Here is a 17940-nt window from a genome sequence, read left to right as displayed (position 1 = left end):
TCGGTATAGACACTGAATGCTTGCTCCAGTAACCTGCTGCATGATATCCCTGATCTGTGTGTAAAAAATCCAATCTACATTTTCTGGATGCTAGTTCCACATAATCAGAATGGAAGACAAAAGGTTCAGTTATGGCCAATTTTGGTATGTAAATTCAACTGTAACAAAAATTTTACAATCAAAATGTGTCTCTTAAAAGTTAATGAACAGATTATACTTCTTAAATTACCTGAGTTTCTTTCTTATTTGTTCCTTCTTCTGAATCAGATTGGTGATCCTGTTCATTTTCATCACTCTGGTGAAAAAGGTGGGAGAGGAAAAATAATTAAACTGTTGAAAGCTTAGCAAGATTTTAATGCATTCTACACTTTGAATATGAAAATATAAGAGCAGAAGAATACTCCACAGAGAATACACAGGATATCTGAAGAAAATTCTCAAACAGATACACACTTTCAGTACCAGAAGGAGATGAAACAATTTTGCATTTGACACATGAAAATCTGACTTTTACATTACATATGGATCCCATGACATAGAAAAGGGAAAAGGAATAGTCTGAAACATCAACTATAACCTTTCTAATCTGACAGTTGATCTTTAAGTTGATAAGTACATAGCTACCTGCAATGTGCCAAATAGAGTCTCATTTTTACAGCTTTGGTTTGCATGCAACAGAAAACATTCGTTCAATAATTTATTTATTTTCCTTAGATTATGATTAATTCCTATTAAGTTATGGTTACTACATCATTCTAGCATTCTTGTTAGCATTATCAACTGAAAAAACTTAATTTTGATTTTTCTCTGGAGAGCATCAAAACAAAAACACAGAATATTTAAATTGAAAAGCATAATTTTTTCTAGAACAATTAGTTATATATTGGATTACTCTAAACAATTCTCTATTTTAAGAGTACACGATACATATTTCATTTTACTACAAGTGAAGTTTACTCACATCCTGAGTCCAAAAAGAAACTCCTGTAGATCGTCGTTTTTCTCTTGGTCTCCGTCTTTCCCTTATAGACTTAGGCTGTGATTTATCTTCCTCCTTTTCTTCTTCTTTTTTGCCTCCTTCTGTTAATAACAACTTTCTCATTCACTGAATTACAACACAATATAATTTTCTAAAATACTTCTTCTCAGTCTTTAAAATGCTCACAATAAATTCTTTTCACCTGAAATAAATTCACTGAAGAGCTTCTTAACACACACAGGTTTTACTGTTCCCCAGAACACAAAGCTCTAAAATACTGTAAATACTACTTTCACCTCAGTCACCTAAACAAAATGTCTTAATGTAACAGTTATAACAATACAATTCAGTTTTCAAAACTATCATGTAATAATTGAAACATCTGTGTCAGAAGATGTATGAAAGTACAAAAAAAGAGAATTTTTTACTATTCTTCATCAAACAAGTTTTGGGGTTTTTTTATGTATCAAGGATGCAGTATAAAAAAAATCCCAACTTTTAAAGTCCTCCTTAAGAGTCCTTTTCATCACAGTCCTCTCCATTTTTGCTCTAAGGAAGAGTAAATTGGGACCTTCTAGATTAGATTATTGCAGAATTACACATCTTTTTTCTTTAAAATAAATGCAATTGCAATAGCAACTCAGGACTGCGTTTGCTTCTGTATTTGTTTACAAGTAATTTGTGCAAAAAAAAAATTAAACAAACCTGCCCAAACCAAAGTTCTTCACTTATTATCATGCGATCTGCTCAGCCTGATGTTCTTTTATTAAATAAAGAAACCACAGAGTTGAGTTCAGATGGAAGAACCACTAATTATTAATCAGTGCCATCACTAGTCTTCAGAGGTAAATAAACACTTTAGAGTGAAGCAAGAATTAAATAGGAAAGAAGGAAAACAAATTTGTGGTGAACATACACCTTTCCTAATTTAATAAACTAGGATTTCAGATGGTAATGTATTTCTCCTCCAAAAGTCATAACATGAAAAAAAGTAGAACCCGTGGTAGCTAATATTTACCAATTAAAATCTTTTCCACAGAACAATCTAGAGTGAGTTTCCCAGAGTAAGCATACATTATGAAAGAATCATAATCCAAATTTTAGTTCATTTTAGGACAAAGGAGAAAAATCAGAAAGCATATCCATGAAGCCTAGCCCCAGCAACTGCCTCAGAAAACACACCATTTTCTAGGGAACATGGCAATACTGCTATATAGCTCCTGGAGATTTCAACAGTGGATCATTTTATATGACCCTCTGTAGAACAAAATTGCCAATTTCAATCAGTAACCCTACTGAAGTTATTCATCAATAACTTGAATTAAAGTATTTCTCTCAAGTCAACTGTGGCAAATCCAAGAATAGGAGATCACATTGTAGGTTAACAGGCTCCTCCTTTGAAAGGCAAAGAATCGGGCAAAACATTTCTCAGAATTATAGCAGGTGACTGACATTTGAAACGAGGGCAAAATATCTGTGACATCAAAGAAGAACTTTTTTGTGATCTCTGAATCATGCATCTAATCCTCAGTTTAAGTTTACATAAACCAGCTAAAGTATGCAGAAGTATGGTTACACCTAAACTACAACGAATGGGAAACATCCCCTTTTCCAGCTGCACATAGAACCCTGAGAGGTCCTTAAAGAAACAAAGCATGATTCCAGTCCTTCAATGTGGAAGGACTGAAACAAACCCCTAGTTATTTAGCAATTATTTAATAAAGCAAAATTCCTTCTTAACACCTGCAAGTATTTAGATCCTGAAATATGGTATAATAGTTGTTGTGCTAAAGCAGAAATTAAAGCATTATGTGGATATTTATGGGAACATATTCGAAATTTCTGTGACCCAACAATGGAAAAACAAAAGATCTGAGCAAGGTGCATCCCCAGTGGCCTTACGTATCTCATCCCATTTTGAAATACCTCTAGAGATCTAAGCTGCCCTTTGTCAACTGAAACAACAAAAACCCCCTTCATAAACAGTACTCCTACCTCTCTCACTTTCCTTTGTTCCACTCCGAGAATAGGCAGAAGTTATACCTATAAGGCTGTTTGGTCTGTTTAGCTGACTTGAACTTGATAGAGAGCTAGTGGATGTGGAGAGCGAAGAGGTGGATGATGAAGAAGATGAAGTTGAAGTTGGTCTATAGCGATGATAAGGCTATTCAACAGAAAAATGTCAGAATTAATTTACCAAGATTAACAAATACAAACCATGGGATATGAAAACATTTAACTACATAAATGATTCTTATTGTAGTAGTGAAATTAAAATAATATTGTTGGAGTAAAGATTCATATAATTTCTCTACCTAAAGAGACTCATCATGAAAATACCTCTTCAACAGTTCGGGAATATCTTTGTCTATAATCATCATCTTTAGTTTCAGATTCTTTCTTTTCTTCTTGTTTTTCTTTGTCTTGCTTTTCTTTCTCCTCCTTTTCTTTTTCTTCATTTTCCTGTTCTCTGGTTCGTGTGGGACGACTTCTTCCTATAGTTTTTTCAGCTTCTTGAAGATCTGTCAGTGTTACACCCTATGAAAACAGTAGTCAGCAAATACCATTTAAATAAAAATTAACATTAATACAGATGATCACATTACATAAATATTTTAAAGAAAACATTCAACTTAAAAAACAAAATCTATCTATTAAGAAAAAAAATTTACCTATGTATTCTACCTATTAGCTTTCCTTTTGAATCTTGGAACCAAACATCCCTCTGATACGTTGCAAGTATTTGCTGTAATACAATCTACCACAGACTTTCCAACAAGCCAATTTTTAGCTGAACTAGCAGATACAGATTGCATAGATGATCCTATAGAAATAATTTAAGAATCCAACAGATGCTTTTAATATGACTGTAAGCATACTAAACATGTCTGAAAGAACCCTAAAAATATAATACTCATATTTTAACAAATGTTGGTATTTTACAAATTAATTCCTTGCAACTGGATTTTTAGGTCAGCACACTAAAAAGTCTTCTGTTATTTTTAGGTTAAAAACTAGTTTTGAAATAGCCTCAAAAAGCAAAGAATTTTATGAAGACAGCTTTTCTCTACTATGCTTTTCAGCTGATGTATCTTAGTGAGACATTGCTCAAAACACTTTGTAATCCACTCTTCAAAACCAACTTTGCATCTTATTACTAACTGCTTTTAGTGTTGAAAAAGTTTAATCCAGTAATTCCTGGTATTTTATTCACTGTAAAGATTAAGCAAAAGTTAGTGAGTAGAGCCAGTAGCCTGACCATCATTCAGGGCTCTGAATTAGTATCACAAAGTGAAAATAACTCCCGTAAAATGAAGTTGTAGCAAGCAGCACAGATCTCTCATTAGGAAAGCTAACAAGAAGTATTTGAGGGGTTTAAAGCTGCAAAGATTTGAAAGCAACATCAGTAAGAAATAATGGCTATGGACTCAGCCTAAAAACAGGTAAGGACAATGGCTAGAGTATTTCTTTGTGCTGTTTAATTCAGGGACTATTTGCTGATTATTCTCAATTTGCCAGCAGACAGTGGTTGGCAGTTTCTCCACTGCCCAAAGAGCATTCAAGTACCATTAGAGATACTCTATTTCGCTCCTGCCACGTTGGTCCCTGTGATAGGATTGTGCTAGTTGCTGATAGGTATGAATAAAAACTGGGAAGAACTTCCAAATATATCAGTATGTAAACTAAGAGAGAGAAATGCTACAAGGAGACATGCAGTTAGATACTAGATTATTAGCATGTAATTAGAAACTCTCTTTTAGTATTTTTTCTTCTCCAGAGAAACTAGATTAAAAGTATTTTTTTCCATGTAATGAATCTTATTAGTTACCCATATGTTGATCAGCTCAATCATATTATCTACAACAATTCATGCACAGAAAAAAATAATTAGAAATGGATGCAAATGTAGTATGCTATGCCTGTTCCTCAAGAATGATGTTATGGGTATGTTTTCAAAAATGCAGAAGCTTTAGTAATACTATACCTGTGTAGATCTTCTAGACTGTCTTGCTTGCCTGGATCTAGCTTTTCTTTGGGACTCGGACTCTTCATCCCGTACTGGAGTGAGGTATGATCTAAAGAGTTAATTACAAATAAAATTGGCACATGATAATTTTTGCACAAATTTATTAAAGGGTCAAATCCCTCCCCCGCAACCCAACAGACTGAAAACAAAGGTAGCCAGAAGAAAATATATACCTATATAGGACAGATTACATTTTAGACATTTCATCCATATCATACTGATCTACTCATTCATCAAGACAGCAGCTTTATAACTCGACTGAAATACACAGAGTTTCCCTACTTAATTTACATTTCTTTTTACAATTTTCTATAAATACAACTTCAGCTCTTTTGGTATTTTCCTAGTCTACTAACACAGGGTAGAAGACCTCAGAGATTCAGCCAGTTATACATATATATATCAAATATGTGTGTATTAACTTTTAACACAACTTGTAAGCTTTTAGAAAAAGCCAAATGTACTATTAATGCAGGAAACCTAATTATATCATCTGTTTCAGAAATTAAGAATCCCTGAGGAGGTGGTTACCATATTTTCACATGAATCATTCACACTTTGAGTAATCCAAGTCCCTTTGAAAAAAATGAGCTTAAAAATAAATCTTCATGAAACCCACAGAAGTCCGGAGAATAAGCAAGTAATTGTAATTAAAGACAAAAGGTTGCTAGAATAGACATACAAGGTCTGGACTCTTTTTAAGAAATTCTCTAATCCAGATAACGGGTTAAAAAACCACTAGGAGATACAGACACACACAAATGCAGGTATTTGTATGTATGTAAACCCATAATTAAAGAACTTAGAAGTTTTTAATGCATTTGTTGACTTTCTTTGGCAGAATATTCTGGGAAACTGCTATAATTTCACCCAGTTTTTAAATCCTTGAATTGGCAAAAAATAGAAAAAAAGTGAAAAAAATTTGAAAAAAAAAATCAAAAGGTTGCTAAAAGGCTGCTTAAAACCTCTCTGAGCTTCTTTACATCAGATGCCACAATATTTTCTGATTGTCTAACTTAAGAATCACTGGATGAGGATTCAATAATTATCTAGTGATTATGCTATCAGCTATTAACACCTAAATAATTCATGTATGGAAAGAGCAGTTTGTTCACCTAATAATATATTTGGTAGCCTTAGCACATACTGAAAAGAGTTCTGAAACAATCATAAGAGTTGAAAAACTTCATTTACACAGACCTATGGATTACAATCCATTAAAATACTTACAACTAACTGCTATACTTAAAAATACTGAAACAACTCCCATATTATGGCACATCTTAAAAAACCCACACTATGTAGATCTGATTTCCTTATCTGTGTCTCTTGCAAACAGACTTGACTTTTCATTTCACAATAAACTCTAGGCTGTACCAACATAAGGAAAAGGGTGCCTGTTAGGCTGCTTTAGTTAACTTGACCTGAACTACCACCTACCTAGGAGGGCTTGACTGCAGAGCAGTTGACATCTTTAGGGCTTAAAATTGCTACAAACTGTTTCCTAAACTTGTTTTCAGTAACTGCTGTACCTATACCTATCTTCCAAAAAATCTGAAATACTTTAAATTGCACTGAGAGAAAACGAAGTCTCAATTTCTCACACACAGCAGTTGTGCACACAGCAGCTACAGTCAAGAATAGAAAGTGCTCTTCCTTAGCATCCCTTGCCTGTGCCACACACAGCTACCTACGCTGTATTATTAATGATAAAAAACTCAGAGACTCAAGTTTGTAATTTCCTTCCCTTTTTCTCTAAACCAATCCCAAAAATCAAATAAAAAATAGTTTCTTCAGCTATTCCAAAAGAAAGTGCTATTACAAGCTTCATCAACAAAGTACTTTGCAACATATTAATTTTTCAACTATCTTTGAAATACTCTTCTACGTATATCTTCTAAATATACAATTTCAGTCTATAAACACAGAGTAACCAACTTCATTACTTAAGAAACTATATAGCATTTATTTTTTCATGTGCATAGAAACATATGTAGATAAATACACACATATATCTGTATATATACAGATATATGCTTGAGCTCATATTCAGAGCACTACATTCTCAAATGCATGCAGCAATTTTTCCTATTTTGATTGCTAAGATTCATGGATATACTAATATGCCATCAAGAATTCATCAGCAACAGTGTATTACGTAATCAGCCCAGTCAGAGAAAACCACGGAATTTCAGGCCAACTGCAGGTATCTAAAACATATGTAGCATATGCACATTAGTATACACACACTAGTGAGCGGAAACGAGACAGCAAAAGCCTAATTCTAATTTTCCTTGCCTTTCTAGCTGATATAAGACTGAAATAGCATTTGAATTTTAGAATTTGAACTACTTTGAATTACTTCCGAGAAAACATGCATTTTGTTGGTTATGTTTTTCATTTGTTGGCTTTGGTTCAAATTTCACTATGGAAAATGCAGGTTCTGACTACAGCAGTCATTGAAATAGATCGTAAGCACATGTGGACCCTTCCTGAATCACAGTGGGGAATAATACAAACATAATCCACATATCATAGAAGTTTTTTAATCTCACTTTTGGGTAGCAAGGAAGACTACAGAAAACAGACTACCCTAATTAGGCCTCTATAAGGAATCCTTAAATGCTGCTGTCTTAAGTGAACCAAAAGAATGCAATTTTCTTCTGTAATAAGGAACAGCTTCATTACCTGCATGAACATACAGAGATACACATATCTGGCACTGATACAAAAGGTACGGTTTGAAACTACTACAGGAGCAACACAGAAATCTGAACTTGCATTTCAGCAGGAGTTTTAAAGGATAAACATTTATAAATATCCAGAAAAAGAAGAATAAGGGAAAGCTAACAGAAATTAGCAATCTTTTGAAATTTTATTTTTGCTTCCATAAATAGAAGGAAACAACTCTTTAAGGAAACAAATATGCACCAATCTTAACTCATCCTTACATAACAGTAAACAGAAAAAAACCACCATATTCTTAAAAGAAGATTTACATCAGCTTCTTCCTCATTCTTCATACTGAACATCCCTTAAATCATTGCATTTAAAATTGTATGACTATGTTTCAAGTAGAAGAGACCCTAAATCATGCAATGAAATAAACAGAATGTGTTGGGTTTAATACTCTCTTCTCAATAATGTCAGGCACACAAAATGATTGAAAAAAATGTTATGCTGTGAATTATTAGCATACTGCCAACGGCACACTATCTCAATTAGCAGGAACATAGTTTTAGTAATTAATTAATTAATTACTCATTTTATTATTTTTAATACAGTGTTTTTACAGAGTTCCAGTACTGGTATTTATAAGACGACTCTTTTAATCTGTTAAGAGAAATATAAATCTGAAAATGCCATATATCATATGAGAACCCAGGGCCTCAAAAACATACAATATCGAAGTTTAAATTTCATGAATGGTGTCTACTAGTACTAAGCTCTTAGATAAACTGAGGTACTAGTTGTTTCAATACACAGCAAGAAAACAACACTGCTTTTACAAACTGTACTGTTCAAATCCATGGTAACCAACACATTCCTTTAAATAATAAAAAAAAAGTGTAACTTTCGTGTAAGAGCAACATTACTCTTAGGACCTTTACACACCTCCGTCTCTCCCTGACCTCTGATGTTGAGGACACAGTGCCAGAAGTAGCTGTAGTCATGGCTGTGGTAGTGGCTGCAGCATTTACAACAGATGGTGCAACAGGAACGGTCACTGCTGTAGGAACACTGTCCTTTTCTTTCTCAGTACTATCCTCAGCCCACAAACGATTTGAGGTACTACAGCGTAACAAGCAGCAACACAAAAAAAGAGAAAAGGAAACAGCTAAACAATGAAAGCACTTTACTAAACAACTAATAACATGTAAATTGAGGGATGGATTTTTTTTAAGAAGCAAACTGAGAAATGTCTCTACTATGAAAGCTCAGCTTGAGCTATTCAATTGAATAAATTAAGAATTAGCAGTTCAAAATAACTGAACTTTTATTCTTCAGACCCTTCTAACATTTGATTTATTTTTTTATATCAACATGGCTTTCATATTATAGTAGAAAGCCATTCACAATTTTTGAGCCAAATTGTATAAAATCAAAACAAATTTAACAGTAAAGTGAAAAAATCCAGAGCCCCAGGATCTACTACACAAGAACGCATGCACATACATAAGCACACAGTAGACCTGACAAAAATAAATAAAAAAAGAAAGAAAATGTCCTGGTGCCATTACCTGCTTGGTACACCTGCTGAAGTGGAACCTGTTGTACTCTTTGTAGTAGTGTTTGTGCTGGCAGGCGGCGTTTTCTGAAGACCAGCAGAAGAGGTAACTGTTGATGCAGTACTTGGAACATTAGAACTTATCAAATCATCTTGTCTTCTACCAAAGGAGCCACTGAAGGAGAGACATGTACAATGGCTGCATTTATTACTTATATTTACTTATTAAACTATTACCAAGCTGTGAATGATCTAACAAATATCTGCCCATGTATTCTGTGCCTCAGTTGAGTCTTGGAAACTTCTGGTGCAAAAGAAGTACTTTTTCCCCTTGTTTCCTCGGCTAGGACTTTTCATTTATGACTTTGGAAGGTAGCAGAAGTGTCCCTTAGTCCTGACCATCTCTTCACCAAAGACGATAAAGAATGGAATCTCGCTTATGTAAGAACATCTTGATCACATCTACTAAAGTATTCATATAGGGCCCCCAATGTCCCATTTTTAAACTGTTGTTTCACCCACACTGAATACCTCAGAAAATGCAGAACCTTATTGCACAGCTTGTCAGGAAAGAAAATGTCATCAATATCACTCCTCTTATAATTTGAAAGCAATTAAATACACTGCCCCATTTTTAAAAAATCTTTAATCACTCCCAGGAAGAATAACCTCCCACTCAGGTATTCTCCCTTGCTCTTCAAGCCATAAAGCAGACCAGTGGTTCACAAGAAATAAATATGCATTATGCTGTATGAGACAGCCTGGTTACTGATAATACCAATGTCAAGTCTCAAAAAAATGCCAAGTATGTATCGCATACATCAGCAGCATGTACCAACATGCAGCTTAGTTATTTGACTCTTGTTTGATCTATTCATTTTAGCTATTTATTGCCCCACTAATTACAATGAAGAATTTGACTCAAATAACTACATTGAAACTACACAATGCAGCAAAGTAAACTGTGTATATATGTGCAGCACATGATTCCTCCTGAGAAAATTCTGCAAATTAGAAACCAGCACACCTGAGAACTATTCTCATAACATTTTCGTAATTTACTTTGCATTCAAGTGAATTTTATGTATTCCATGATACTGATACTCAACATAGGTATGGCTATAATTTACAATTAAGGACAGCAGTCCCATACCTCCAAGACTGTCATGCAATAACCAGAATTCAACAGAGACAGTGTTTTCCCCCTTTTCATATACCAAGCAGAAGTACCTCTATTCCAACATTTAAAATAATTATCTTTGACTACTGAACTCTTCTGGAAAGGGTCAAATGAACCCCAAACTGAAATAAATAGGAAAAAAGAAAGCATCTGACTTTAATTACTTAGTTTAAAATCAGCACAACCACTGCATCAGCATACAACTGCACATTTAAAACCAGCTCAACCCTTGCAATACATACTTTGCAATTATTATGAACATGGCAGTATGTCACCATTCAGTTTTAAACTGTTCTTACAAAACATTCAGTACTTGTTAACTTTTAATCCTATTTTGATTAAAAAAAAAATAGAGAGAAAATCCCACACCTTCTTTGATAACTTGTGTTTAATGATGTAGGACCTTCATTCAAACTGTTTTTCTTGACATCTTCCTCCCATTTTCTCCTGGTGTAGGAACTGCCACCACGTATTGAACTAGCAGATGAATCCCTGTAAAACAGATTTTAGTTTAGCAAACTCCCATTGAAGACAGCTATTCTTGATGTGAGCTGAACAGGAGCTTCGAATTAAAATCCTGGGTAACACACTTAAAATAAACATAACTGAATAAGGAATAAAATTGCTTTTATGGACAGCCACTTTCAAGCTTCTGTGGAAAGATACTACATTCATACTAACACAATTAGAAATTTAGGCAGAAAAGTAGCATCAAAAGAAAACTGCTAAAGAGGATTTAATCAACATGAAATCAATTATTGCCTTTCATCTGTCATTATTGCTGGCTTTGTTCTCAAAAGAGGAACAAGATGTTTTTCTGTTTGCTTCTGAGATTATCCAACGCAGAAAGGGAAATCTACTTGGATTTTTAAACTGGGTTTTTCAATAGCTTATTTGATGGAATTTTTCGTTCTTTGATGCTTTAAGAAGTTTAAAAGTTGACAAGCCTTTAGAACTCATGATACTGTAAGACAAGTGTAACTAGGCTTACAGTAGCCATTCCTGAGGGGTCTGATGTGTATCACTAACTGACATGACTTCAGTCGTAAGGAATTTCCAGACTGTTGTTGCAGTTTATAGCAGTAAGGAATCACCTTGCAAAAATCTACCTAGAAATACTATCCTGAAAACTGACATGCAAAAACTGAATTTCTAATAAAAATATCAGCTCATGATTTGAAGTTCAGACAGTAGGAAGAATAAAATATGTCTTTTAAAAAATTATATACATGACAATCAAGTGTACAAGGCAAAATAAAACAAAACTTTGAAAATAGGTATTTTATGTTCAGATACCTTTGGCTATCATAATGTACCTCTTTTTGCAAGAAAACGTGTTTGCACTTCTGCAGCTGGAAACAATGTTAGAAAATTACGCAATATAGACCAATGTAGTGTTGTTTTTTACCAGCAAAGAGAAACACAAATTCTGAGATAATCATCTACCACAGAAAGGTCCTGCTGCATGATGAGTTTTTCATAATTACTCAAGGTTTCACTTTGCCAAGACACTATAGCACTTTTGCTGTAGCACTGACTACTCAACTGAGGCTGGGTGTCTGAGATTTGTTAATCTAAAGGCCCAGCTAGGATTACAGTAATTTCACGATTATAAGCCGCACCTGATTATAAGTCGCACATTACAATACAGAGTGTGATAAAAGGTATCTATTCTATCACCATCTTTTGAGGGTGGGGGCAGTGATCCTTATCTCCATGGGAGATATTCTGCTAATGGGCCATCCACTGAAACCAGGTGGGGCATTGTTCTTTATCTTTTCACAACCCATCCTTCCTCCAGCAAGTCATTTTCTGCTAATGGCCCACTGAGTCCCACTGTGTGACTGATAAAATCACTGCATTCCATTGGAGTTGCTCCAGCCAGGGGGAAGAGCACAACATTTCTTACCAAAATAAAAACAAAGGTTTTGGGACACTAAGGGAGCCCCTTTCTCCACTGGACTCCAGAGGAAAACCGGATTTCTCCACATCACCACTGGATCTCCGGAGGGAAACTGCACCTTCGACAGGAGCACTGCTCCAACTGAGCCACATCTGTCACTGCAGGAGGATGCAGCCACCATTTAATGGGACTGCTACCAACACCCTGCCTGAGGGGGTGTCAGGTTGTACTCTGACTTTGTCAGGGTTTGGAGTTTGTTTCTTTGTAGTACTGTATTTCTATTTTAATTTCCCTAGAAAAGAACTGTTATTCCTAATTCCCATATTTTTGTCTGAAAGCCCCTTGGTTTCAAAATTATAATAATTTGGAGGGAGGGGGTTTACATTCTCCATTTCAAATAGAAGTTCCTGCCTTTCTCAGCAGACATCTGTCCTCCAAACTAAAACAGTAACTTTTTGTTCTTTGTCCATATATAAGCGGCACCTGATCATAAGCCGCATTTTGGGTTCGGACCAAAATTTTAGTCAAAATGGTGCGGCTTATAATCGTGAAATTACTGTAATATTGAAGTGACTTCCATCACTTACACAGGATGTCAGCTAGGATTATGCTACATCACAAATTCACAAGGCCAGGAGGTGTTATGTAGAACAAGAACAGGGCATTAAGCTAAGCAACAAGGACAAAGACCTTTGACAAAGGTAGAGACCCTAATAATTTATTAAGGTACCTGTGGGGCAGGTAGTTAAATTCTTCATGTAAACAAGAACAGAATAAATGCCAAAAACCTGTTATGGCTTTAGGTAGGCTGGATTGTCTGCCATATCATACAGAAGGCAAAGTATTGATATCTAGAAGCAGGTTTCATCTCTGGTACACCAAGGCATACGGAAAGTTCTTGGAAGCTCAGTTTTACTGATGAACACAAGACTGGTGACTGCAGTGAGTTCATACATGTTGTAACCCTATACCCTGATGGAATGTCCCTTCAACTCTCTAACCCTATGACCCCTGTAAAACCTATGGACTGACCAGCTGAAACCCGACTGGAAAGAAGCCAAGAAGTTTCCCCCTCCCCTTTCCTGACCCATAGAAAAACCCCGAGCCCCTTTGTTTCACGCTCTTTGTTCCCTGCCTTCCCCCATGGAAGTCACAGATTAATAAACTGAAGAAATACAGGGAAGAGCCTCTAATATCTCATCTGTTCTACATGATAGCACCCCAGGCTAGCTCTGCAGAGTATATAGGGAGCGGGGCTAGGCCTTAGGGTGTTGTATCACATACATATGAGAAAAACTGTACTATTGCTGATAAGCACTTTTTGAACTGTGTCTATGAATAAGTCAAGACTGGCATATCAAGGACACAAATAGACTTCAACATTGAAGAAAAACTTAATCTCTTTGTTACAAGCAATAGTAGCTTCTAAGGAATAAAACGGAATGAAGTATTTATTCCAGTCTTAATTATCTACCTACAACATTTTTTGGAGAACAAGAGCTTTTTAGAAGAATAAATATTTAAAAATGAAACAATAATAATCTGTCTACAAACAAACCAAAGCCAACAAATTCAGCCTCAAAGAATACAGTAGTTGAGAGAATTATAGCACAAACAGAAACTCCAAAGTTTCCCCCTTATAGAAACCCAGATCAAAAAACATTTGGCCAAGTAAAATGAGATATGCTAATAAACTTCAGGGGAATGTGAGATCTGAAATATCCCTGAAATACCTGAAATTCTGTTTTGAAACAGAATTTGTCAACCTAAGACTAAACTTAAGCAACTTCCTGCAAGCATAGGAAAAGACAGTATTTATCTTGTGATTGCATTGAAACAAACAGTTCTCAAGAACAGCAACGAAGACATTCCTCTTCAGATATAAGGAGATTACCAATCTTATAGACAAGGATTACAACAGCACATTTGGAACAAACAAAAGACTTTCAGTTCAGGTCATCCAGCATTCATCTATCTAGATATGATCCAAGCAAAACCAAGGCATTATGGAAACCTTTAAGTTTTGTACTATGCATTCTACAGTAACTGCAGAAAACATCCCCATAGAACCTCAGTTATGGAGAAGTGAAGAACAGGAAGGTTCTGACTGTGTAAATATGCCATGAAAGCACTCCAAATCCCAACAGGCAGAAAGCCTATTCACCCAACTATTTGTTTGGTTTTTTTTTCTGAAAGCTACAGAATCAATAGCAGCAAAGAAAGCAAAAATGAAAGGTCAACATGTCAACAAGAAAAGTAGAATTGTTTATCTAACCTATGATTCCTGTATTGTTGCTGCACAATATAGTTTTAAGTGAAGTCCATAAGAAACACATAATTTTATCATAATCAAAAGTAATAATGTAGCCCAGTAGCAGCACTTCGTGACTCAAGACAAAGCAGTAAAATACTTTTAGCACCCTTCAACAGCTTAAAAGTTTAGGACTTCTTATTTTCAATTTTATTTATTTTCTTTCCTCAGAAGACAACATTCTTCACCAAGTTCCGCTCTTGTCATAGGATTATCTGGACCATAGAAAAGGTTATTATAATTTATAAGAACAAAAACCTTCAGGAATTGGTCTGCCATACGAGTTAACATAATCTATACAGCCAGATAATGCTATACATTAGCACTGTTTCAAAATACGTAAGCTTGTCAGTCACTCTAAAATCTTATTTAAATTTTGTGTTAAAAAAGATGTAACTTCAGAGTCACCTGTTTTCTTTTTCATCAATGTCAGAGGTACTGGCCAGCCGTCTCGGTATTGTAGGTGCAACATATGCAAGTCGAGCTCCTTTTCCATCTTTCTCCTAAAAGACATTAGCTCTTTTGTTAATTGTTACTATTATTGACTATCTTGTCTGGAAAATCATCATTATGCCAACTCCAGCCGTATTTATTGTGACCAGATTATACAAATGAGTTTTAAGCTTTAGTTAAATATCATAAGAGATTGCAACAGGAAAAGGAATCTGCTAATGTTTCCATTCCAGTGATGTTAATGACTTATTTCTCTTTCTTCTGCTTTGCTGAAGTACAATTCCAACACTGATTCCTGAAAGCAAGTGGTTCAGTATTTCTACATAATACAGTACATTATTCATTCTTAATCCTTAAATCATACAAACATTTGTATTTGAAACAGAATCACAAGTTCTATTTTGTTCATCTACCTGAACAACACTTAGTTTAGTGTATACAAGAACCAATTCTTGAAAATAAAAAATCACTACAAAATGAAAATGAATACAAAAGAGACTAATCTATAAGATTCTTTTAGCATCATTCTCCAAAAGTGATGCAAAAGCTGTCAAATCTTTGATGCCCCCAAATTGTAAAAATTACCACTAGCTTTGCAAATCCTAAAAAGGAATTAAATGCTAGACCCATGCACCAGATCACCAGACAATGAAGGAGCACATTACACTTGGAAAGAGAATACAAAGAAGCTCTGCAATTTAACTTCTTGGAATTTTAGTAAAGAACACTACAATCTTACTTCTATAATAAATCATTAACTTCTATACTAAGAAAGATATATTAATTCCTCAAAATGTTGTTTGATCCTGAAAATTGTTACCTTTTCTTTGTTGTCCAGCGAAGAGGAAAGTCTAGGACTTGATGCAGAACGCATAACACCTGCAGAGTCCTTTTCTTTCTGAGCTTCTTTGGAAGCAGTTATCTCTGCAAGTGCACCATAACTACCAGTTTTTCTAAGACCCAACCTCCATGAAGCAGGAGATTCATCTTTCCTCTCTTCATCTTTGGGAGAAACCTTGGTTGTAGATGTTGGAAACTATAAAAGACATGAAAATGAATTTACATTATTAATTTACATTATGCAAGGTAACTCATGCTCCTTGCAAAGACTTGAGAACACAACTGTTTTTAATAATCGTAAGTGATGAATTCATAGGGAAGTTGTAGTGAGAGGCAACCTAGGCACTTTTCTCTTGAATTAGTCAATAAGATCAGAAATGTAAGACTGGTCAAGGAATACCACTCCTATAAAAGTTAGCTTACAATAACCCACACTTTGTAATACACGCTGTGAACTTGAGATAAAACTTAGAAACATGCAAATATGGTATTAACATTTTGATTAAATATGTTATTTTGCAACATAAACCTGTACATAAACCTGTGCACACAAGAACCTCACCATAGATTTTTCACCCTTATTGGGCACAAGAACAATGCCAGTTTTGCGCAAGCCCTGCCTCCATGATGCAGGATCTACTGACTCCACGACAGGCATGATAGGAGGAATGAAATCATACTAAAGCCAATTAAGACAAGACAAAGATGAAGATTGAAAGGAAGGAAAATAGAAACAAAAGGTTGTTTTAACACCATATGGTTCGTTCCTAGGTTTGTATTAAGTAACTCTTCATTACAACACAAAATAGCAGTAAAAGACACTTAAAAAACCTCAGTAACAAAATTACAACTAAATGTAACACAGCATGTTTAGCTCATTCAGAGACAGAATTACAGCTTGCACAGAAAAGAACAGCAAAGCTTGTGGCCTTACAAGGTCTGTGGCCTAAGTCCTCACACTGTCGAGAATAGCGGAACATTCACGCTAACATGCCTCTTCTTACCATGTATCATTCATACCCCTGAATCAGATCCCACACTAACATAGCTATCCCTCCCAAACTTGCCTTACCTTCAGTACCTGCAGTCAGAGAGCAGCATTACTGAAAGCAATGAAGACTGAAGGAAATCTGACTTCTAGCTTAGTATACTGCATCTGCACTCCTTGGTTTGGCCATCTATGATGTAAAAGCAGAAGTGCAGCTACAGCAGATCAGATGGTGCAGACCCAAAAAGGCAGGTGCAAGGGTAGGTGCAAGGTCACACACAGAATGCTGCTTTACCTTCACTGGTAAAAAACAGTTTAAAGCATTTTTGTTTACTGGTAGGAGCTGTAAATGCTCCTTCATATCACGTGTACCTGCTATGGTACAAGATATTAATTTTGACATAATGTGCTTTTATTTTGTAGCAACAGATGGTCCTGAGCTTTTCACATAGTAATAGGAAGGTAACTACAGTTTATTTTTAGCCTGCACTTTTTTACCTAGAAGACCAAAATACAAACCACAACAAAATTAGAACTGTATTGATGATTTGTAAAAGGCTATAATTTAGTTTAAAATCAAGCTTATTTCCTCTCTTATGAAAATATTCCCCGATATCATTAAATCACATACCTGCACCTGTTACATTAAAGTATACTTGTAAGATTAATCACTATTAGATTCTAATGTGAATATGGAAGTTTAACCCCAGTAAGCTCCCAGGAGCAAAATACAGTTTATACTATTCTCCCGGTATTGTCTTTTCTCTCTATTGTGGCTGCAGTATATCATGGTTACCATTTCTCCTGAACACGCTTTTCAGATGCATCAGTAGAAGGCTACACTTTGATGATACTGTGTATAGAAAAGTTGTAATGAATGACAAATGAAGATTTACTGGCTTACTATCCAGTTTGCTCCGATACTCTAAAAGTGTAACTTATATGTTGCCTTCTGACTATGCATTATTATCTACTGTAATTTTTCTCCCCTTGCCAAGTAAAAGTAAACATCATCCAAATTAACTTTATTT

General features: G+C 35.1%; 1 protein-coding gene across 3 annotated transcripts in view; it reads right to left on the bottom strand.

The window, feature by feature from the left end:
- The window catches only part of PPP1R12A (protein phosphatase 1 regulatory subunit 12A), a 115841-nt gene that overhangs the window by 19520 nt on the left and 78381 nt on the right, over positions 1–17940 (bottom strand). For 2 of the 3 annotated variants that reach the window (XM_033057586.2, XM_033057588.2), the window contains exons 10-19: positions 15902–16117; positions 15037–15131; positions 10784–10906; positions 9248–9409; positions 8622–8798; positions 4965–5055; positions 3320–3517; positions 2975–3143; positions 962–1080; positions 230–295 (exon numbers count right to left, since the gene is read on the bottom strand). In XM_033057586.2, the coding sequence (XP_032913477.1) occupies positions 230–295; positions 962–1080; positions 2975–3143; positions 3320–3517; positions 4965–5055; positions 8622–8798; positions 9248–9409; positions 10784–10906; positions 15037–15131; positions 15902–16117 (1416 nt within the window). The remainder of the gene's footprint in view (positions 1–229; positions 296–961; positions 1081–2974; positions 3144–3319; positions 3518–4964; positions 5056–8621; positions 8799–9247; positions 9410–10783; positions 10907–15036; positions 15132–15901; positions 16118–17940) is intronic. The other variant, XM_033057587.2, reaches the window with a different exon arrangement.

This window comes from Catharus ustulatus, chromosome 4, assembly GCF_009819885.2.
Source record: "Catharus ustulatus isolate bCatUst1 chromosome 4, bCatUst1.pri.v2, whole genome shotgun sequence".
NCBI classification, from domain to species: domain Eukaryota; kingdom Metazoa; phylum Chordata; class Aves; order Passeriformes; family Turdidae; genus Catharus; species Catharus ustulatus.
This window is presented reverse-complemented; position numbering and strand designations above follow the sequence as displayed.